Source organism: Symsagittifera roscoffensis, chromosome 3 (assembly GCF_963678635.1).
Source record: "Symsagittifera roscoffensis chromosome 3, txSymRosc1.1, whole genome shotgun sequence".
Lineage (NCBI taxonomy): Eukaryota > Metazoa > Xenacoelomorpha > Acoela > Convolutidae > Symsagittifera > Symsagittifera roscoffensis.
This window is the reverse complement of record NC_087064.1, coordinates 7184492-7208278: the sequence shown is the minus strand read 5'-3', so window position 1 is coordinate 7208278 and position 23787 is coordinate 7184492. Positions and strand designations below refer to the sequence as shown.

The following is a 23787-nucleotide window of genomic DNA, read 5'->3' as shown; positions in this document are numbered from 1 at the left end:
TTTTGCGTGCGTTTTTTTACATAAGGGAAATATTTCATATCAGAGTTTGACCTAGCTTTTGGTATGGTTGTTTGATGATATTTGATGCATATTCGTCTATTGATAATTTACTGGTATTTAAGAGTCATGAACGCACTGGATACTCTTATATAGGTCTTGATGATTTTTTTTCCAGGAAAAGTCTTAAAATTTGTTCACGCTCAAATTTGATTTTTTGTTAAAAAGAACGCAACCTCAACTATCGAACAGCAAAAGTGTACAGGTCGTGTAAAAGTTTTTGAGATTGATAGCGCCTTTATGGCTATATTGTTTTCTTTGAAATTCGAAAGTTCAAGTTGAAATTCGAAATTTGAAAAACAGTCAGTATAATTTTTTCCGTTTCCTCGCAATTATTGAATCTTTTCCAAGTCTGTTGGCCTTTTTTTAAAATTTTGTGATCATACTCAACAATCTGTCATTTTTGGTCTTGGTTGTCAAAAAAGTTAGAAGATGGATATTTTTGGCAGTGATGTTATTTGTTCTGTAAATTTCTGCTTGGTCAGCGATGATTGTTTTTGATGATATATTTGCTTATATTGTTTTTCAGAATGTGTGATTCTATGCGATGTGATCTGGCCCTCAATTCACACGTGAATGTGAGCTACCCACTGGAACCTATCCAACTGATTGAACTACCACACGACTATGTCCAACTGATCAACCAGCCCATCAAACTGTGTCCATCCACTGGAAACACGATGCGATGTCCAGCTATCTGTATGGTCTGCCGAGAGGTAAACTCAATATATTTATCTGGACTTGAAATACAATTACGAAATCAAAATACGGCAGCACAGTAAGTCAAGTTTTTGCAAATTGCAATAGGAATTTATAGGCTCATTTTTTACACTGTACACTCATTTTTAGACCAAACAAAAAAGTCAAAACATCTTGATAATAAACAAAATCAGTGATTATAATCGAAATAATCTGATTTTTACAAATAAATCTGATTTTTTTCCAACTCTACCTCTACTAGTCGAACAAAAGGGGAAATGCTATTTGTTGCAGGTGATCTGTTCTGGCTCGTTGTGCTGCCAGATTGAAGAGCCAGAGACAAACCAGGTGAAAGGGGCGTGCATGCAGCATGTGGAGAAATGCACTCGTGCTTCTGGCCTTTTCCTCAGACCCCTCGAGTGCAGGATTATGTTCATCAGTGCGGGTGGAAAGGGATGTTTCTATGGGGCGCCTTACGTGGACGAATACGGCGAAACTGATTCCAGCCTCAAGTAAGAAATTACTCGCTGACAGTTGTCTTCCATTTAAAAAGTGCTATAGATGTTTGATTACCTTGAATTGTCTGTTTTCAGGTGATTCAGAACAGTTTTTAAACTTACAATACAGAGTTTTTTTGAATTTTTTGACATAAGATCTGTTTTAGTGTTTTTGAATAGCCCAGAAAATCAACATGGCCTGTTTCAAAAGTCTATTTAGTTAAGACCTTTAGGAAATTGTAGATTTGCGAGAACACTGTGCATTTTCACATCACGGGTTTAAACAATACTCAAAAATGGTGGGTTCCGTTTTCTTTGCTTTCACAAGCACATTTGTATCGAGTTTTACTATTGACGTGCAGTTTTATTGAAAAGGAAGCAGAATTAGACGGGTGGCTAAATTGTACGTTTAGACGTGGCAATCCGCTCTTTTTGAACGAGGAGATGTTGAACAACCTAAAGCGCATCTGGTACTCGCAGAGCATCGCCGAAACAGTCAGTCGGCAGCTGAGCAAGGCGAATGCCAGACTGCAAGTGTTCGACTGGAACGAGATGTAATCCAGTCAGTGAGTCGATCAATTCTGCCTCCATAAACCACCTAATGATGAAAGAGCCGAGAGATAACTGAGCATCCATATGTATTACCAGACTCTTAGTTCAAACATAGCAGCCTCTCGGTTGGTTTAGAAATTTATTTTTTTTAAAGTAGTGAACAAATTTAGGCATCTACTAATGGGAAAGATCTGTGGAAAACTTTTTTCGCCCTGTGACCGTGAAGCTGTAGAAAACTGCACCAAATTGGAAATTAGTTGTTCGTTTTAGTATAGCCTGCTTAAGATTTCATTTTTGGTGGCAAAAGTTTGCCATAAGATTTTGACGTGTGAATGTACCCGAAATCATATAGAAGTCACATTTGAATTTATAGCATAGTAAATACAAAAGGTGCTTTTTTATTAATGCCTATTTGACCATGACAGGATTGATGCATACTTTATTTAGAGTTTCTTTTCATAGTGTCGAAAACTGAACTAACTCTTGCTGCTTTGCAACTACTACCGGTTAAATAACTTGGCTTTGTAAAATTAATTCTAATTTGGGAACTTACTCTGATTGACAAGAATTTCAAATAAATAAAATATTTTTTAAATGTAAAACATCAGACGCGATAGTTTGTTCTCTTTCGGAAAGGACACTGAGCTTCTGTAATATCAAATAAACATAGAATAGTCAACGTGTCTGTACAAAAAAGTCCACCACAAATTAGTCCGACAAATCATATCAAAATCCAAAAACGAAACATTTTAAAACAGTCTCAAAAACTGTCCGCAAAACAGTCCGAATTGATGGATGTGACAATTGTTCCATAAGCTGATCTGCATAATTCTCTTGGATGATGAGTATTATGGTTTTTGAAAGATGGAGCGTTTTCGGCAGCTCCAATTTTCTTTCAACAAATCTATTGCAGGCTTCAGTTGAAAGATGCCGTATACTTCTTGTTTACGCTCGGCTTTCCAACAAAAAGGAAGCAAAGTTATATCTCCTCTTTAATATTATATTATTTAAGTAACCGAAATGCGTTACTGCTAATGCGAAATGGGTTTGGAATTCAACAGCTACACCTTAGTGTGCTTTTATTCAGTTTTTATTTCATACGAGTCAAACCGTCTGGCGACACGTTCAATCGTCAGGCAACACAAATTTTCATAATACAGATCTTAAGTTTCGTTAGTTTATTCGAATGCTTTTCTCAACGACGGTTTTGCCCATGGAAGGCGTTCCTCCTGCTTTGAGATATATTTGTAAATTTACTTCTCAAGGGCAAGAGTAACCCAGGTTTGACATAACAATAGAGCTGCCATCAAAAAGTACAAATAATTTTACCCGCACCATAAACGCTGTAGAAGGGTTGAACCACAATTTGGTAAATCCAGTCAACAGAAAGCACCCTTCCCTCACGAAACTCATTCAGAAGTTCAAGGATGAACAAAAGAAAATTGAAATTTGTTTAGGCAAAAAGTGACTAAACCCAAAAACGTCAAAAACGAAGTTTCAATTATTATGATAAGATCATACCAACCAATAATATCATTCGGTTTTTGAAAAGCGAATTAAAAATTTGAGATATAAACTTGTTGTTTTGTTTTAAGTTTTGAATTTGGTTAGCATTGCTAAGCAGTAAAAACTTTGCCAAGTTCATTTATTTTCCTCGATTATTCAAAATTGAGCTAGAACCTGTTTTAAACCGGTAAAATAATGTACACAAACTAGTAGTTGATTTTACATTTCCATCAGCCAACTCTCTAAGGTTGAGCGCATTTTTATACAAAAGTTTTTTGCGCCGCTGGGATTTGATCCTTTGAACTCTTAAGGGTTGAGTGTAACTCATTATTCATTATACTTTGACCCCTTTGATGTTCATATGATTTATTATTTGATTTTTTGTCTTAACTTACGCTCATGTTTGATATTTCAAAGCGCTAATGAACTCTGTTAGAGCCTCAATAAAAAACTGAAAAAAATTCAGATGTTTTTGGACTGTCTTGTATAAGAGTGTTTTTTTTTAAATATGCACTCATAATCGTTTGTAAAGGTCGTGATTATAAAAAACGAGTTGAGCCTAAAAGTATCTAATGGAACGTCTACGGTTTTGTAATGCCAACATAGGCGATCCGAAAATTTGGACAAATAATTTTACTCCCCCCCCCCCCCCCCCCCGGCGTTAAACTACGATTTGAAGTTGCCTAAAATTTGTTCATACTTCCATTTGCATGTAAAAATGCCGTTTTGTTCACACTTACACTACATGCCTACTACAGCATGATATAATTTCGTTCTTCGGGAAAGCTATTCTAATACTGCTTCAAATTGGCAATGTGATCAAACAACATCGCTTCACAGAACAACTTGACCGCAGCAAAAACCGAGAATTGAAGTTGTTATGATGTCTATTTTGAAACCATTTATACAAAGACTTCGCAAATTTAAAAAAATATATTGGGCGGAATAAGTGAAAGACCAGTTCGGATGCTCCCGAATGGTTTTTGATAATCTCATTTGATTTTGTTTCAGATGAAATTTTTTTACCAACACGCTATTTAAGTACAGAAAGATGTAATTTAGAGCAATTTCTAACCGGAATAAATCGCCTTAAAGGCTCGAAGTTATCGCGCGTTATTTGTCATAAGTTCTCAAATAACAATAATTTTATGAAAACTGATCAGATAAATTATCTTTGTGAATTTGAGCTAGGCTTCAGTGTTTTCAGATCACGTGAAAAGTTTCGAAACTTTGCTAAAAAGTAACCAGTTAAAGTATCGAAAGTTGTCTGAAAACCCGGTCGCTTGATTTCTCATGGTCAGAAAGGCCATGCTGCATCAAGATGTGTGGCGACAATGGGTTTTTGAGGACTTTTTCTGCCCAGTACTAGCGTTGCAATTTTATATTACACATCAAAAAATTTTGAGAAAAAAACAAGACTGGTCATATATCAGGACGAGTTCCTGAATGTTGCAACCGCAGCTAACAGCCACTAATTATATTTTCTTTAATAATGTTAATAATGGACACAAAAATTGAAAAATGAATTTTTTAAGAGTAATGAACGTAGTGAAATTCCTGTATTGCTGATTTTTTTTGTTTTTTTTCTCTGGAAAAAGTCAAAAAATTGATGCACTTGGGTATATAAGCACTTTTTGACCTCAGTTGAACTTCATCTGCTGAGAGTGACGTAAATAATCCTCCCAAATACGAACGTGGAAATGGCGTGAAAAAACGGGATGGATTTCTAGTCTCGAAAGCAGATTTTAGTTTTTAGATTTTCAGCGGAATAAAAACTTCAGCTATTGATCCAGTTTTCTTGATTTAATGCTATCAGAAAAGCACAAATCATAAATTATTCAAAAAAATCAATGGGCGCATATTTTTTAAAGTCGGAAATTGAAGTTTTTAACACAAATCACTGTTTTTTATGTTTACTTGCTTTCATTACTCCTTTCCAATTTTCGATTGGCTATGGTTTATAGTTTAAAATTTTAAAAAATTGAAAAACAAAATCGAATTCAAAATAAAAAATTTTTTCCCGTTGTTTTTGAACAAAAAGCAATGAGTTACATTAAATTCTACAGGAAAAAGGGTTAATTATTGCTGAAATACCATAAAATTGCAGTAGAATTGAATTGGTTGCCATCAAGTTCATCAAATTTGAATTCAATATTACGTATTCGTAATTGTGTAATTTTTCTCATATTAGGTTATTGTCATAAAAAAAAGCACCAATCAAAAATCAATCTAAAAATTCAAAAGAGCTCAAAGGGCAGCTATTTTCTCGTTGAAGTTTGGAAAGTTTTTTCAAAGTCAGTGTTTCATTTTTTGTTTAATTGCTTTCATTACTTTTTTAAAATCTTCGATTGGCTATGTTTTCATTTAGAAAGGCAATTATTTGAGCATGAAGACCGCATTAGACCAAAAAAATAAGACCAATTATATTTACCATTTTAGCATGTTATATCAACGTATCAAATCGCGCGTTAGCAATTTTCAAACTCAGTTTGCGAAAAATGATCACAGGTAAAATTTGTTTTTATTGAGCTCAGGACAACAATTTCTTGCATATGTTATAAAAAAATCTGTCACGAATGTTTAATTGAGGCGCCGAAAACTGATTGAATAAGAAAATCACAGCAAGCAAAAACCGAGGAATGAAGTTGTTGTTATGTCTATTTTGAAACCATTCATACAAAGACTTCGCAAATTTAAAAAAATATATTGGGCGGAATAAGTGAAAGACCAGTTCGGATGCTCCCGAATGGTTTTTGATAATCTCATTTGATTTTGTTTCAGATGAAAATTTTTTACCAACACGCTATTTAAGTACAGAAAGATGTAATTTAGAGCAATTTCTAACCGGAATAAATCGCCTCTCACGCCTTAAAGGCTCGAAGTTATCGCGCGTTAATTGTCATAAGTTCTCAAATAACAATAATTTTATGAAAATTGATCAGATAAATTATCTTTGTGAATTTGAGCAAGGCTTCAGTGTTTTCAGATCCCGTGAAAAGTTTCAAAACTTTGCTAAAAAGTAGCCAGTTAAAGTATCGACAGTTGTCTGAAAACCCGGTCCCTTGATTTCTCAAGGTCAGAAAGGCCAGGCGGGTATTCAGTCTAAATTAATAACCTATATGCAAGACGCATTATTTCTTTCAATAACCTTGGAGGCTGCATGAACGCTCAAAATTTGGTGAGCAAACTAACGATCTCCTGGTTCATGCGCAATCACTATGGTTCAGTACAAATTAAATTTTCAAAAGTGCCGAGAACTAGAAGCAAAAGGCACCCATAGCAAAAATGAACTAGAGACTGTGGCTTTGATAGAAAAGGAACAAAAATTTGACATACGGCTGCATCAAGATGTGTGGCGACAATGGGTTTTTGAGGACTTTTTCTGCTCAAAACTAGCGTTGCAATTTTATATTACACATCAAAAAATTTTGAGAAAAAAACAAGACTGGTCATATATCAGGACGAGTTACTGAATGTTGCAACCGCAGCTAACAGCCACTAATTATATTTTGCTTTAATAATGGTCACAAAAATTGAAAAATGAATTTTTTAAGAGTAATAAACGTAGTGAAACTCCTGTATTGCTGATTTTTTTTGTTTTTTTTTCTCTGGAAAAATTCAAAAAATTGATGCACTTGGGTATAAAAGCACTTTTTGACCTCAGTTGAACTTCATCTACTGAGAGTGACGTAAATAGCCCTCCCCAAATACGAACGTGGAAATGGCGTGAAAAAACGGGATGGATTTCTAGTCTCGAAAGTAGAAATTAGTTTTTAGACTTTCAGCGGAATAGAAACTTCAGCTATTGATCCAGTTTTCTTGATTGCTATCGAAAAAGCACAAATCATAAATTATTCAGAAAATCAAAGGCCGCCTATTTTTTAAATTTGGAAATTGAGGAACAAATCACTGTTTTTTATGTTTACTTGCTTTCATTACTCGTTTCCAATCTTCGATTGGCTATGTTTTATATCTTAAAATTTTGAAAAATTGAAAAAAAATCGAATTCAAAATATAATTTTTTTATTGTTGTTTTTGAACAAAAAGCAATGAATTACATTAAATTCTACAGGAAAAAGTGTTAATTATTGCTGTAATACCATAAAATTGCAGTAGAATTGAATTGGTTGCCATCAAGTTCATCAAATTTGAATTCAATATTACGTATTCGTAATTGTGTAATTTTTCTCATATTAGGTTATTGTCATCAAAAAAAAGCACCAATCAAAAATCAATGTAAAAATTCAAAAGAGCTCAAAGGGCAGCTATTTTCTCGTTGAAGTTTGGAAAGTTTTTTCAAAGTCAGTGTTTTATTTTTTGTTTAATTGCTTTCATTACTTTTTTAAAATCTTCGATTGACTATGTTTTCATTTACAAAGGCAATTATTTGAGCATTAAGGCCGCATTAGACCAAAAAAAATAAGACCAATTTTATTTACCATTTTAGCATGTTATATCAACGTATCAAATCGCGCGTTAGCAATTTTTAAACTCAGTTTGCGAAAAATGATCACAGGTAAAATTTGTTTTCATTGAGCTCAGGACAACAATTTCTTGCATATGTTATAAAAAAATCTGTCACGAATGTTTAATTAAGGCGATGAAAACTGATTGAATAAGAAAATCACAGCAAGCTTGAATATTCCGCTTTATTCCAAAAGTAAGAACAATATTCTTTTTCAAAAAATGAACAATTTGCCAAGAACATACAAACTTTTTTTAACTTGAGAAAAAAATCTTTTATTAGAAGAACCCCAAAAACAGTGAATTTCCCATTGAGCAGGCACAAGGAAACAAGCTAAAAACAATTGGATACTTGATTTCCGAAAAAATTTGAGTATTCGTTGAAGTATCCAGATATGTAGAGATCCCGTAATTCATGCAGAACTGTCTTAGATTGATCGACAGTAGAAGTCAGTGTATCCTTAATTGAAGTCAGTATTTCCTCGATCACTTTTTTGTCTAATTCAAAATAACAAATTGAAAAAATGACCCCTGGTTTCAAGTTTTTGATTTTGTGTAGTCATTTTTTTTATTGTTTTTTTGCTGTTTCCTTTTGTGTTTGAGAATGGGTTTTGTTTGAGATTGGGTGATGCTTCCTCCTGATTTAAGTTTAAGTCTGAATTTTTTTTATTTAATTCTACTTTTTTGTTTCATGATTGCGTTGAGAGTTTTTTTTTCAATTTGTTTCGGAAATTAAGTAATCCGTTTTTAGTTCATTTTTTCCTTGTGACTAGCTACTTTATAGAAACGTTCTTGAAATCTGTTTAAAGATCAACAAGCAATGAACTTTCAAGAAAATTTCTAAGATTTAGTTAATAAACTACGATCATATTCAACGCTTCAACTGTGCTGCGTTTGATGCAGAATTTGTGTAGTGCAACGGCTAATTTGGGTATTTTTTGTGTGAAAAAAAAACACTTATTTAGCCGAATGGTATTTTTCTAAAATTTTGTAATATTTGAAAATAAAGTCTTGGATTGAAAATTATTCAATTCGAAGTGTGTTTCAGTTTTTTGAATAGAGATAATTTGATCTCTTTCTAAACATTGGGCAAAGCAACCTCAGTTTTGCCTAATTGATAGACTAGAGTGAATATCCTTGCCCAAACAACGGGATTTGTGTTTATCTCGGAAAATTGCTTTCTTCATTTGTAAATTGACTTTTTCAGTTTTCAGTCTCCTGAAAACGTTAAATTTTTCAAACATGTTTATTTTGTCGAATTGCAATACGTTTTTGTCCTCATTTTTTGGGCTAAGTCCGATAAGAAAACTAAAGAAAATTTTAACAAACTGATATGCGTATCATATGTGATAAAAACAATATTGTGCAATTTTTATCATATCTTTATTAGATTGAACTGTGTATTGTAGGCGGATTCCGCAAGAGACCAAAATCAGATTTGTCTCGGATTCCGCAATATTGCTATTTTTCTTTGATCCATTTTTTTGTCGCGGAGTCCGCAACATTTCTGCTTTTCTTTGATCCACCCTTGAGTAGAACCCACTTACTTTTTGGAATTTGTATAAAGAATTGTCTCTGGAATCCAGGTACGTACAGACACAAAATTGCGCATCGGTCCAATGCACAATTTGGCCTCGTAATGCTAAGCGAATGCGAAATTGCTTATTGTGCAAAATTAATGTCAAAAACTTGGCTGCTATAAAAAAATTTGTGAAAACTTTTTGTTGGGCAACTCTAATTTTTCAAATTTGATTATGAAAAATACATACAAAAGTTTTCATTTTCAATAAGTTGTTATGACCGGTTGCTGTGAAGAAACACATTTGTTTTTGCCAAATGAATCCGAAGAATACTGCTATCGATTTACACTAATTGATAAAAATAAACGCAAATTCAGGATTTTACTCTCTAAATACTTGATTTCAATGTCTAGTTTGGACAACGTTTCCTTCGAAGCTCAGTAACATTTTTACACAGTTTAAAAACAAATGATTAGAGCTACCCTCTGAAATTATCAAAGTTTGATTTCAAAGACTCAATGTAATCCGGGTCTGAAAATGCCAATTTTTTTCAATTGTACTAAATTTTGCTTCGTAGTGAATTCTTTCTCGAATAAGCATAGTAAAAAGATGTTCATGCGGCGTCAAACATTCTCACCGAGAAATTGAGAAGAATCAGTGAGGAAAACTGGCATTTTCAGACTCGGATTTCATTGGTAAACTTTTGAAAACAAATTTTGATAGTTTCATAGAGGGTAGCTCTGATCATTTGCTCTTAGTCTAAGTTTTACTGAATTTCGAAGAAAATGTCTAAAATTAACATTGAAAACAGACATTTTAGAGACTCAAATCGTGAATTTTTCCTTAACTTTGTTCACTCAATTTTGTCCACATCGACTTCTAATTTTGGAAAAGGAATTTAACAATCAGATTTCCTTGCGAAACAATAAATTCAATCATAAGTTGTTCTAGAAATTCAAAAAACTTCAAGGCCACCTATTTGTTTTTTGGAAATTCGAAAGTTGAGATTTTATCAAATAACAAGTCAGTACTTTTTTGATTTACTGTGTTAATTAACTCTTTTCCAACTGTCTGTTGGCTATGTTTACATGAGAAGTGAAAAAGGTATCAGCCGCTTTTCTACAAGAAATTTTACATGAAAATAAGGATAATCCAAATGCTTGTTTTGATCAATCGATAATTCTTTGTAAATGTTTATTATCATAGGGTTTTAAATAAACTATAGATTTTTAAACTACAAACAACTGCATTTCAAATTTAGTAATATTAAATGAATTCAGTCTTAGCCCTGAAATCAAATTTTAAATAGTGTATCAGTCATACAATTCATAATAAAAAAGCACCATTTCAATTAGGTTTACTATTTAGTTGATTGACTGCAGCGAATAGTTTTAAGCTAGTTAGAGTGAGAGAAATTAGACGTGGGCGAAGTGCATGCCGGCTGTTGACATGGTAGTCATCATAGTCCAGTGAACTGCGATTTATCTGAACTCCTGGGCTGAAAATTGTGTCCTTATTTCCAGATACTTCGCTAACTAAACAACGCATGCTCAAGTTTAAGTTTATATATTACGAATATAGAAGCTAAGTATTTGAAAAAATAAAATAGCACGACAAAAACTAATTTTATCTTATTCCCAGACGTTGAAAAAACTACCCTGACATTGCAAAGATTATATTTAATGACTATATTTAATATTTATATTTAATACTACCTTGACAGACTGCTCTTATATTAGGGCAAAGCCCGACTGCCCTTTAATTGGTCTCAAAAAGTTTTCGATATAAGAAATCGTCAAATTATGAGTTTTGAGCTAATAATATCAAAGTTTGGTACTACTATGATAGAGTGGTCCCTCGAAAAAGCAACTATGATAGACAGGTCCCGCATGCATTTCTCATCATTCTCGTTATAAGTTTGAAAACTAATTTGTGTATAAATTATTCATTTCAAAAATCTTGCAAAATATGTTCAGCCAGAAACTTTTCTGATTGAAAATTGTAATCACTATTGCTAATATATTGAAATTTGCTCGCTTTACTTTATTTTACGGTTTAACAACCATATAATTGGGTTGAATTATTTGTCATCAAAACCTATTATTGGCGCTTTTTTATTTTCAACCTTAAAATGGTGAGGGGGAGGTTTTAAGAGGTAACAAACCATGAAATTTAATTGAAAATATACTGCGACATCTTTCTGAAAGGCGCAATTATAATTATTAATAGATTTGAGAGCTCTACCGGGTTGACCTCCATAGACCACAAATGCTAGTCATACAATTCCATAAACTAAATCTATGAAAAAATACTAATCATACAAATTTCATACATTTTGGCAAAATGGTGTCATCGAATTTTCGAAGAACTTTTCTCTTGTTCTGGCTTAAAATTCGGTGTATCGTACTAAAAAAAAAGCAAGTATTTTTGAAATTGCTGCCGAAAATTTTTTTGTGTTTTTTTTTCAACCGCAAATTAATTTTCGTACTCAAACAAACAATTTTTGAAAAAAAAAATTTGCATGCAAAATTTAATTTTTTTTTGTGTGTTTAACGTAGTCCTGGATATACTAATATTGATTTTTTTTTCGTTTTCTCCTACTAACCTTTTTCAAAAAAGCTTAAGATTCCTCTTTCTTTTGCGTGGCATGTTTTTGTATGCCTTGATCAATATCTGGTAATTTAAAAATTCAACTTTTAGAAATAAACATCTTGCCAAAATTTAAAAGTTTGATTCTTCCTTATGTTATTTGTGTGATACAATTTCAACTTGTTTTTGTATGCCCCCAGGCTGTTTCCAATTCATTCTTAATAAGAGATGGCCAAACCTTTGGCTACTACGTTTGAGTAAACATCGCTTATATCATTTGTGGTCGGTTACGAACACAACGAAAAATCACTAATCATTGACCGTTCGTGCAATTTTCTGTACTTATGGAATTGTATGAAAAGTGTATGATTATCATTTTTCCATAATGAAAATTACATGACTACACTTTTTGGTCAACCCGGGCTAGGTGTCTTATTCTCAAGAGACCTGGTTATTTTCATTGGACCACTCTATCATAGTAGTACCCAATTTTTATGAACAATATTTGAGTCGTATTTCGAATTAATATGGCCAGTCAGCTTGCCTCCAATCAATTTCGCACAATTATATACAATTTCAACATCACCATTTTAATCGATCAGTGCAATTAGAGCGATCGTCGAGCAAGGTGAGTAAATTCTTGACCTTCAGATCCCAGGATCAATCCCAGCACTCAGCAAATCTTATATTGGATTTTGGTCTGAACAAAAAATCACGGATCTTGTTAACAATCCCCCCCATTTCGATTTTCAGAAATTCAATTCTGGAGGCCACGTTTTCAATAGCTTAAAACAATTTTTTAGAAATTATAGATATTACAACAAAATATAGAGTTACTTCCTAAAATTCATAACATGTTTGGAGCGTGACAACAGATAGCAGTACTCCATAGAAAGTAAAGTCGGTTTTCGACGCACAACAGTGATATTACACCAAAAGCTACTCTTTCTCCTCAGTTTTTGAATATAACCCTTTGAATCTACACTGACTGGCATGTGTGTTTTTTTGGCTGAACTATATGAATTTTAAATTGACCGGATTGTTTTTGGCCAAATTTTCTGTGCGCCCAACTATAGTCGTCAACACTATCTCAAACTGAAACGATAAAAGCTCAACAGAATTTGGTGAAATGCCCTGAGCATACGTACCATAGAGACTGTTACAAAATTTTGCCAAAACATACTAGTTAAAAAGTCGCATTTGTCTGGGAAAAAAAACTACCGCGAGCACAAACATTCCGCATTTTTGGGAACGTCGCAACACACCTTTTTTATTGGTTTTATGGTTTTCTCCTACTAACTTTTTTCAAAAAAGCTTGAGATTCCTGTTTCTTTTGCGTGGCATGTTTTTGTATGCCTTGATCATTATCTGGTAATTTAAAAATTCAAATTTTAGAAATAAACATCTTGGAAAATTTTTGCCAAAATTTAAAAGTTTGATTCTTCCTTATGTTATTTGCGTGAGACTGTTTTCAATGCATTCATAAAGCGAAAGGGCCAAACCTTTGGCTACTACTTTCGCGTGGCATGTTTTTGTATGCCTCCAGGCTGTTTCCAATGCATTCTTAATGCGAGATGGCCAAACCTTTGGCTACTACGTTTGAGTAACCATCGCTTATATCATTTGTTGTCGGTTACGAACACAACGAAAAATCACTAATCATTGACCGTTCGTGCAATTTTCTGTACTTATGGAATTGTATGAAAAGTGTATGATTATCATTTTTCCATAATGAAAATTACATGACTACCATTTTTGGTCAACCCGGGCTAGGTGTCTTATTCTCAAGAGACCTGGTTATTTTCAAGGGACCACTCTATCATAGTAGTACCCAAATTTTATGAACAATATTTGAGTCGTATTTCGAATTAATATGGCCAGTCAGCTTGCCTCCAATCAATTTCGCACAATTATATAAAATTTCAACATCACCATTTTAATCGATCAGTGTAATTAGAGAGATCGTCGAGCAAGGTGAGTAAATTCTTGACCTTCAGATCCCAGGATCAATCCCAGCACTCAGCAAATCTTATATTGGATTTTGGTCTGAACAAAAAATCACGGATCTTGTTAACAATCCCCCCCATTTCGATTTTCAGAAATTCAATTCTGGAGGCCACGTTTTCAATAGCTTAAAACAGTTTTTTAGAAATTATAGAAATTACAACAAAATATAGAGTTACTTGCTAAAATTCATAACATGTTTGGAGCGTGACAACAGATAGCAGTACTCCATAGAAAGTAAAGTCGGTTTTCGACGCACAACAGTGATATTACACCAAAAGTTACTCTTTCTCCTCAGTTTTTAAATATAACCCTTTGAATCTACACTGACTGGCATGTGTGTTTTTTTGGCTGAACTATATGAATTTTAAATTGACCGGATTGTTTTTGGCCAAATTTTCTGTGCGCCAAACTATAGTCGTCAACACTATCTCAAACTGAAACGATAAAAGCTCAACAGAATTTGGTGAAATGCCCTGAGCATACGTACCATAGAGACTGTTACAAAATTTTGCCAAAACATACTAGTTAAAAAGTCGCATTTGTCTGGGAAAAAAAACTACCGCGAGCACAAACATTCCGCATTTTTGGGAACGTCGCAACACACATTTTTTATTGGTTTTATGGTTTTCTCCTACTAACCTTTTTCAAAAAAGCTTGAGATTCCTGTTTCTTTTGCGTGGCATGTTTTTGTATGCCTTGATCATTATCTGGTAATTTAAAAATTCAAATTTTAGAAATAAACATCTTGGAAAATTTTTGCCAAAATTTAAAAGTTTGATTCTTCCTTATGTTATTTGTGTGAGACTGTTTTCAATGCATTCATAAAGCGAGATGGCCAAACCTTTGGCTACTACTTTCGCGTGGCATGTTTTTGTATGCCTCCAGGCTGTTTCCAATGCATTCTTAATGCGAGATGGCCAAACCTTTGGCTACTACGTTTGAGTAAACATCGCTTATATCATTTGTGGTCGGTTACGAACACAACGAAAAATCACTAATCATTGACCGTTCGTGCAATTTTCTGTACTTATGGAATTGTATGAAAAGTGTATGATTATCATTTTTCCATAATGAAAATTACATGACTACCATTTTTGGTCAACCCGGGCTAGGTGTCTTATTCTCAAGAGACCTGGTTATTTTCATTGGACCACTCTATCATAGTAGTACCCAATTTTTATGAACAATATTTGAGTCGTATTTCGAATTAATATGGCCAGTCAGCTTGCCTCCAATCAATTTCGCACAATTATATACAATTTCAACATCACCATTTTAATCGATCAGTGCAATTAGAGCGATCGTCGAGCAAGGTGAGTAAATTCTTGACCTTCAGATCCCAGGATCAATCCCAGCACTCAGCAAGTCTTATATTGGATTTTGGTCTGAACAAAAAATCACGGATCTTGTTAACAATCCCCCCCCCCCATTTCGATTTTCAGAAATTCAATTCTGGAGGCCACGTTTTCAATAGCTTAAAACAATTTTTTAGAAATTATAGAAATTACAACAAAATATAGAGTTACTTCCTAAAATTCATAACATGTTTGGAGCGTGACAACAGATAGCAGTACTCCATAGAAAGTAAAGTCGGTTTTCGACGCACAACAGTGATATTACACCAAAAGCTACTCTTTCTCCTCAGTTTTTGAATATAACCCTTTGAATCTACACTGACTGGCATGTGTGTTTTTTGGCTGAACTATATGAATTTTAAATTGACCGGATTGTTTTTGGCCAAATTTTCTGTGCCCCAAACTATAGTCGTCAACACTATCTCAAACTGAAACGATAAAAGCTCAACAGAATTTGGTGAAATGCCCTGAGCATACGTACCATAGAGACTGTTACAAAATTTTGCCAAAACATACTAGTTAAAAAGTCGCATTTGTCTGGGAAAAAAACTACCGCGAGCACAAACATTCCGCATTTTTGGGAACGTCGCAACACACATTTTTTATTGGTTTTATGGTTTTCTCCTACTAACCTTTTTCAAAAAAGCTTGAGATTCCTGTTTCTTTTGCGTGGCATGTTTTTGTATGCCTTGATCATTATCTGGTAATTTAAAAATTCAAATTTTAGAAATAAACATCTTGGAAAATTTTTGCCAAAATTTAAAAGTTTGATTCTTCCTTATGTTATTTGTGTGAGACTGTTTTCAATGCATTCATAAAGCGAGATGGCCAAACCTTTGGCTACTACTTTCGCGTGGCATGTTTTTGTATGCCTCCAGGCTGTTTCCAATGCATTCTTAATGCGAGATGGCCAAACCTTTGGCTACTACGTTTGAGTAACCATCGCTTATACCATTTGTTGTCGGTTACGAACACAACGAAAAATCACTAATCATTGACCGTTCGTGCAATTTTCTGTACTTATGGAATTGTATGAAAAGTGTATGATTATCATTTTTCCATAATGAAAATTACATGACTACCATTTTTGGTCAACCCGGGCTAGGTGTCTTATTCTCAAGAGACCTGGTTATTTTCAAGGGACCACTCTATCATAGTAGTACCCAAATTTTATGAACAATATTTGAGTCGTATTTCGAATTAATATGGCCAGTCAGCTTGCCTCCAATCAATTTCGCACAATTATATAAAATTTCAACATCACCATTTTAATCGATCAGTGTAATTAGAGCGATCGTCGAGCAAGGTGAGTAAATTCTTGACCTTCAGATCCCAGGATCAATCCCAGCACTCAGCAAATCTTATATTGGATTTTGGTCTGAACAAAAAATCACGGATCTTTTTAACAATCCCCCCCCCCCATTTCGATTTTCAGAAATTCAACTCTGGCGGCCACATTTTCATTAGCTTAAAATAATTTTTTAGAATATATGGAAATTACAACAAAATATAGAGTTACTTCCTAAAATTCATAACATGTTTGGAGCGTGACAACAGATGGCAGTACTCCATGGAAAGTAAAGTTGGTTTTCGACGCACAACAGTGATATTACACCAAAAGTTACTCTTTCTCCTCAGTTTTGGAATATAACCCTTTAAATCTACACTGTCTGGCATGTGTGTCTTTTTGGCTGAACTATATGAATTTTAAATTGACTGGATTGTTTTTGGCCAAATTTTCTGTGCGCCAAACTATAGTCGTCAACACTATCTCAAACTGAAACGATAAAAGCTCAACAGAATTTGGTGAAATGCCCTGAGCATCCGTACCGTAGAGACTGTTACAAAATTTTGCCAAAACATACTAGTTAAAAAGTCGCATTTGTCTGGAAAAAAAAAACTACCGCGAGCACAAACTATCCGCATTTTTGGGAACGTCGCAACACACATAAATGTATGAGCTAATCGTTGAGCTCAGGGGCGGATCTAGGATTTTCTCGAGGGGGGGGCGGATTTTCAAAAAATTTTCCAAAATTTTGACGACCTTTTTTTTTTTTTTTTTTTAGGTCGACCAAATTGATTTTTATTTTTCGCTCTCCCAAAGCACTGTTTTGCCCCTATTTTGGTTGGCTAAATTTTCTGCACCGCAGGCAAGTTTTTGAAAAAAAGAGTCAAAAAAGCCGTTTTTGGGCACTTTTTGAAAAATTTTGACAAAAAAAATGCGTTTTTTTGGCGCGCGCTCCCCCTAAAAAATAGCATATATTGGCGCCGAAGGCGCCTTTAGAAAAATTTTAGGGTCGGTCGGCCAAAAATGGATTTCTGAAAAAGTATCAAAGGGGGGACCCTTTGGGTCGGCAGGGGGTCAAATCCCTGAGGGGGGGCGTCCGCCCCCCCCCCCCCCTAAATCCGCCCCTGGTTGAGCTAATGCTTATCAAACAACAAAAATTAGTATACAAAAATTAGCCAATATTTACGGGGGGGGGGGGCAGTGGCTTCTTTTGAGGAGCTAGAGGCGTTAAATTGACATTACCTCATCCAAATTTCTTAAGATAGTTTTTTCTAAATATTTTTACACCAGAAATCGTTCTGTTAAAATTTTACAGCAGAATTCATGTTCTTATGAAATATTTTAAAAATAAAACTTATTACTTATAGCAATACTTACAAGATATTCATTCAAATTTTCATTTTACTAAGAACAGGCATCCTGTGCGTTGCCTGAAAATGCTTGCGGAAGCGTGCCAAAACTCCATTTTTGATTAAATTTTTTGACAAACAAAGCAAGCAAAAGTTACTGTTCTTTGCCTGCAATTTATCCAAATTTTATCAAGTTTACATGGCAGGCGGGAGCACGAAAGAGATCATTTTTGAGATCATTTTGTATTTCATGAAAGAAACGCTTTTTCTTTTGAATGTTTTGTCTTGTTGAATTAATGTTTGATTAACTAACCATTCAAATTGTCATTGCTTGCTGTGAACGCTTCCGATGAGTTCGACAAGGTTTTTGTTGTTTTCGATGCTGTCGTGCTAGAAGTCGTATTGGATGTCGTAGGTGACAATGTACCCGATAATGAAGAGGACTTAGTAGGCGACGAGGTAGTCGATTTTGTAGATGGTGTTGTAGGCGTTGAGGTACTCGATGTTGTTGATGATGTCGTGCCAGATGTCGTGCTGGATGTAGTACGCGACGAAGTACTCGATGTGGTAGATGATGTTGTAGGCCATGAGCTAATCGTTGAAGCAGACGATGTCGTACTAGAAAAGTTGCTAGATGTTGTAGGCGAGGATGTACTCGATGTTGTAGGCGATTTTGCAGGTGATGAGGTACTCGATGTTATTGATGATGTCGTGCTGGTTGTAGTACGCGACGAAGTACTCGGTGTTGTAGTAAACCTTATAGGCCAATGGCTACTCGGTTTAGCAGACGATGTCATACTAGAAAAGGTGCTAGATGTCGTAGGCAACGAGGTAATCGATGTTGTAGATGACGCTGTAGGCGACAAGGTACTCGAAGTTCTAGATGAAGTTGTAGGCGAAGAGGTACTCGATGTCGTAGATGATGTTATAGGCGACCAGGTACTCGATGTTGTAGATAATGTTGTAGGCGACGAGGTACTCGAAGTTGTAGATGATGTTGTAGGCGACGAAGTACTCGATGTTGTTGATGATGTCGTAGGCGACGAGCTGCTCGATGTTGTAGATGATGTTGTAGGCGAAGAAGTACTCGAAGTTGTAGATGATGTTGTAGGCGACGATGTACTCGATGTTGTAGATGATGTTGTAGGCGACGAGGTACTCGATGTAGTAGACCATGTCGTACTAGAAGTTGTGCTAGATGTCGTAGGCGACGAGGTACTCGAAGTTGTAGATGATGTTGTAGGCGACGAAGTACTCGATGTTTTTGATGATATCGTAGGCGACGAGGTGCTCGATGTTGTAGATGATGTTGTAGGCGACGAGGTACTCGAAGTTGAAGATGATGTCGTAGGCGACGAGGTACTCGATGTTGTAGATGATGTTGTAGGCGAAGAAGTACTCGAAGTTGTAGATGATGTTGTAGGCGACGATGTACTTGATGTTGTAGATGATGTTGTAGGCGACGAGGTACTCGATGTAGTAGACGATGTCGTACTAGAAGTTGTGCTAGATGTCGTAGGCGATGAGGTACTCGAAGTTGTAGATGATGTTGTAGGCGACGAAGTACTCGAAATTGTAGATGATGTTGTAGGCGACGAGGTACTCGAAGTTGTAGATGATGTCGTAGGCGACGAGGTACTCGATGTTATAGATGATGTTGTGGGCGACGAGGTACTCGATGTTGTAGATGATGACGTAGGCGACGAGGTACTCGATGTTGTAGATGATGTTGTAGGCGACGAGGTACTCGATGTAGTAGACGATGTCGTACTAGAAGTTGTGCTAGATGTCGTAGGCGACGAGGTACTCGATGTTGTAGATGATGTGGTAGACGACGAGGTACTCGATGTGCTAGATGATGTTGTAGGTGACGAAGTACTCGAAGTTGTAGATGATGTTGTAGGCGATGATGTACTCGATGTTGTAGATGATGTTGTAGGCGACGAGGTACTCGATGTAGTAGACGATGTCGTACTAGAAGTTGTGCTAGATGTCGTGGGCGACGAGGTACTCGATGTTGTAGATGATGTTGTAGGCGACGAGGTACTCGAAGTTGTAGATGATGTTGTAGGCGATGAAGTACTCGAAGTTGTAGATGATGTTGTAGGCGACGAGGTACTCGATGTTGTAGATGATGTTGTAGGCGACGAAGTACTCGATGTTGTAGATGATGACGTAGGCGACGAGGTACTCGATGTTATAGATGATGTTGTGGGTGACGAGGTACTCGATGTTGTAGATGATGTCGTAGGCGACGAGGTGCTCGATGTTGTAGATGATGTTGTAGGCGACGAGGTACTCGAAGTTGTAGATGATGTTGTAGGCGACGATGTACTCGATGTTGTAGACGATGTTGAAGGCGACGAGGTACTCGATGTAGTAGACGATGTCGTACTAGAAGTTGTGCTAGATGTCGTGGGCGACGAGGTACTCGATGTTGTAGATGATGTTGTAGGCGACGAGGTACTCGAAGTTGTAGATGATGTTGTAGGCGACGAAGTACTCGAAGTTGTAGATGATGTTGTAGGCGACGAGGTACTCGATGTAGTAGCCGATGTCGTGCTAGAAGTTGTGCTAGATGTCGTAGGAGACGAGGTACTCGAGGTTGTAGATGATGTTGTAGGCGACGAGGTGCTCGATGTTGTAGATGATGTTGTAGGCGACGAGGTACTCGATGTTGTAGATGATGTTGTAGGCGACGAAGTACTCGATGTTGTGGATGATGACGTAGGCGACGAGGTACTCGATGTTATAGATGATGTTGTGGGTGACGAGGTACTCGATGTTGTAGATGATGTCGTAGGCGACGAGGTGCTCGATGTTGTAGATGATGTTGTAGGCGACGAGGTACTCGATGTTGTAGATGATGTTGTAGGCGACGAGGTACTCGATGTTGTAGATGATGTTGTAGGCGACGAGGTACTCGATGTAGTAGCCGATGTCGTGCTAGAAGTTGTGCTAGATGTCGTAGGGGACGAGGTACTCGATGTTGTAGATGATGTTGTAGGCGACGAGGTGCTCGATGTTGTAGATGATGTTGTAGGCGACGAGGTGCTCGATGTTGTAGGTGAAGTCGTGCTAGACGTCGTAGAAGACGTAGTCTTTCAATGTTCACATCCCAGTTGAAACTGCATGTTCTAGTTAGTCCTGTAGTGCGGCTACTTTTTAAAAACTTATAAACGATTATTGATGTGTCAAAAATATACGCTCTTCGTCAGGGGTGGATCTAGGATTTTCTCGAGGGAGGGGAGGGGGTGGGTGGCAGAAATTCCAAAATTTTCGGAAATTGACGACCCTTTTTTTAGAACTATAGTCCTATAGTCCTTTTTTTAGAACTATAGTCCATTCACAGAAAAAAAGACTAGTTCAGATGCTTGTCCCGCCTATTTTCTAAAAAGAAGAGCCAGCCCTGGATTTGAACCTACGCCTTGGGGTTGGCATCTGGGCTCGTATCCGCTAGGCCCGTTTCCACAGTAAAATATAAAAATAAAAATGCTTATTGTTAGAATTAGCAACATAGTGTACCTCGGATTTTTAGGGACCAAAGCTCTTTTGAGGGAACAAACCAGCAAACTATTACCTATTTGGCTTTTCAGCGGGGCCGTAGTTCATTGGAGTTAATTGAAACTCTAGTAAACAAAATTTTCCCTGATAGTTACTAAAATTAGATTATCAGAATGAGTAGCTACTTCTAGGATCTACTTAACAATTTCCCCCTCTTTTGAAGAAAAGGAGGGTAATAGTTCAGTAGGTTAAGCAGTGGCATGCGCAAAATTTTTTCTAGGGGGGCACAGGAAAAAAACAGGTGAAAAAAAGCGTTTTTAAGCACTTTTTTGAACGTTTTGACCAAAAAAATGCGTTATTTTTGGCGCGCGCTCCCCCTCAAAGTTATTTATTTTGGCGCCTTAGCTTACCTAAAAAATACTTTAAATCTTTACCTACATTTAGCTTAAAATTTAAGGTGCTTTAACCTGGAAAAAACGCCTTGAAAATTATTTTATCCATAGGAAAAAAATGAAGCCTGGGATGTGGGGCCAGTGATGCGGTCGTCTCCGCAGACTGTCATGTTCTCGTAGTCTTGGATGCCATTTAGGTTGTAGACACTGTTCTTGGGAGTATACGGCGCACTCCTAAGACAGGGCTGGGGAAGTGTCAATCAATTGTGATTCAGTTGCCAATATAGGAGACAGTATAGCTAATTATTAACGAAAAACCAGTCCGATACGAAACAGTCCGAAAAACAGTCCCAAGTAAATAATTGTTTTAACAAGCCGGTAGGCCGAGAATTGTACTTTGCCAACAGAGGGTAGGACTTAATACGAAATTTAGAGCCGGTTATCGCCGCATAGCGCGCCCACCGGCGACCTGAAACCGGACTGTTTTGTGTTGGACTGACTTTTTTCCCTTCATTTCGTGATTTTTGGGACTATTTTGTATTGGAATGTTTTGTATGGGACTGTTTTGTATATGCACCTAGTAATCATATTTAATGCGACACACATTTGTGCTAGAAACTGTATGAAATTATAATACAAATATCTCTAAAACTTAGTTTGGCTGTTGTGTGGTGCGAGAAATCTGAAGCTACCGAAGGGTTGAGTATGGTCCTTCCAGTACTGACAAAAAATGGGTTGCAATCGATTTTGTACAGATAATGTAGCAAAAATCTGAGAAAACTGAGTTTAATGTAATTAAAGTTGATTTAGCTTGATTCAAAAAAATGTAGTTTAAAAAACGGTTTCAATCGACTTAAATCCATTTTTTTTTCAACATAATTCAGTTTTATTTTCATTCAAATAGTAGAAACAAAAAATTGATAAAAATTGATTTAAATCCGTTTTTACCAACATTTTTAAGCAATAAAATCGTTTTTTTACCGTAAAAATAAATTTAAACCATTCTAAACATCAATTACCATATCTCAATGGGCTATCGTAATTCGGTTTCTTACAAATTTATCTGTATAAAAATCGATTTAATTCGATTTCAAGCTCATGTTTGTCAGTTCGGGTTTCTAGATTATGTCAATCGAACAATGTCCCTACTCGACACAGCTTCAATTTTGCTTCAGATTATTCTGTTACCAAGTTGAATTGCTTTCTTTTTCAAAAGTGAAAGTGAAATGTTGTTTATGAGAAGGGGGGTTGTTGAAAAAAGCAAAACATATATTGATGAATATGGAAAATCCGATGAATAGGAAATGAATCCCAATAGACACGTATCTTCATCTCTTGGCGGAATTCCATCTGCATCAGCGCATCTCTCTTTGACCTTGTCTTCGACATAATTGAATTTGTATTGTTGCAGAAAACATAATGCACAAATAGTTGGATCTGATATTTTCCTACAATCGTTGTCTGCCCAATAGTTATTGAAAACTGTTGTATTTACAAGTTTAGAACTGCAGTCCGAAATTTTCGCATCTGAGTTTGGAAATGAGCATATTGCTATGTTTTTGAAGGTAATTGATTTCTCCCCAAACGCTCCCCACTCTATTTCTTGGGGCATATTTGAGATAAACAGAGTCCCAATTGAGTCAACGAAGTTCAAAAAGTAGGCAGGAATATAATTTTTCAAGGCTGAAACAAAAAAATTTGCTGATTATAATTTTAGATTGAACGCATATATTTTTTGTTGCTGTAATGAGTATTCCAAAGCGTTTCAGAGCTATCAAAAAATCTGTTAAAAAACATATGACAAAAATTGGCCAATTTTCACACACGTTTTTTTCCTGGACACATTTTTTAACCATTAAACTGTCATGCTAATCAGAAATAGGTGTTGAAATATGTTTTCAAGGTGGTGGTCAGAGCTCCGATTGAGTACCCGAAACCAGAAAGCATTCAGGTTTACATTTTGCTAGTTTATGCCATACAAAAACTAAGGATTATACATTAAGCATGA

General features: G+C 35.8%; 2 protein-coding genes across 2 annotated transcripts in view; one reads left to right on the top strand and one right to left on the bottom strand.

Annotated features, from left to right (window-relative positions):
- The window catches only part of LOC134841197 (E3 ubiquitin-protein ligase UBR2-like), a 48283-nt gene extending 45864 nt beyond the window's left edge, over nucleotides 1–2419 (top strand). The window contains exons 21-23 of the mRNA XM_063857024.1: nucleotides 587–773; nucleotides 1051–1268; nucleotides 1667–2419. Coding sequence (XP_063713094.1) covers nucleotides 587–773; nucleotides 1051–1268; nucleotides 1667–1811 — 550 coding nt within the window. The 3' untranslated portion in view covers nucleotides 1812–2419. The remainder of the gene's footprint in view (nucleotides 1–586; nucleotides 774–1050; nucleotides 1269–1666) is intronic.
- An 8169-nt stretch (nucleotides 2420–10588) lies between these two features.
- LOC134841546 (mucin-2-like) overlaps nucleotides 10589–23787 on the bottom strand; it is a 48148-nt gene continuing 34949 nt past the window's right edge. The window contains exons 6-7 of the mRNA XM_063857577.1: nucleotides 18197–20984; nucleotides 10589–10830 (exon numbers count right to left, since the gene is read on the bottom strand). Of these exons, the coding sequence (XP_063713647.1) occupies nucleotides 10643–10830; nucleotides 18197–20984 (2976 nt within the window). The 3' untranslated portion in view covers nucleotides 10589–10642. The remainder of the gene's footprint in view (nucleotides 10831–18196; nucleotides 20985–23787) is intronic.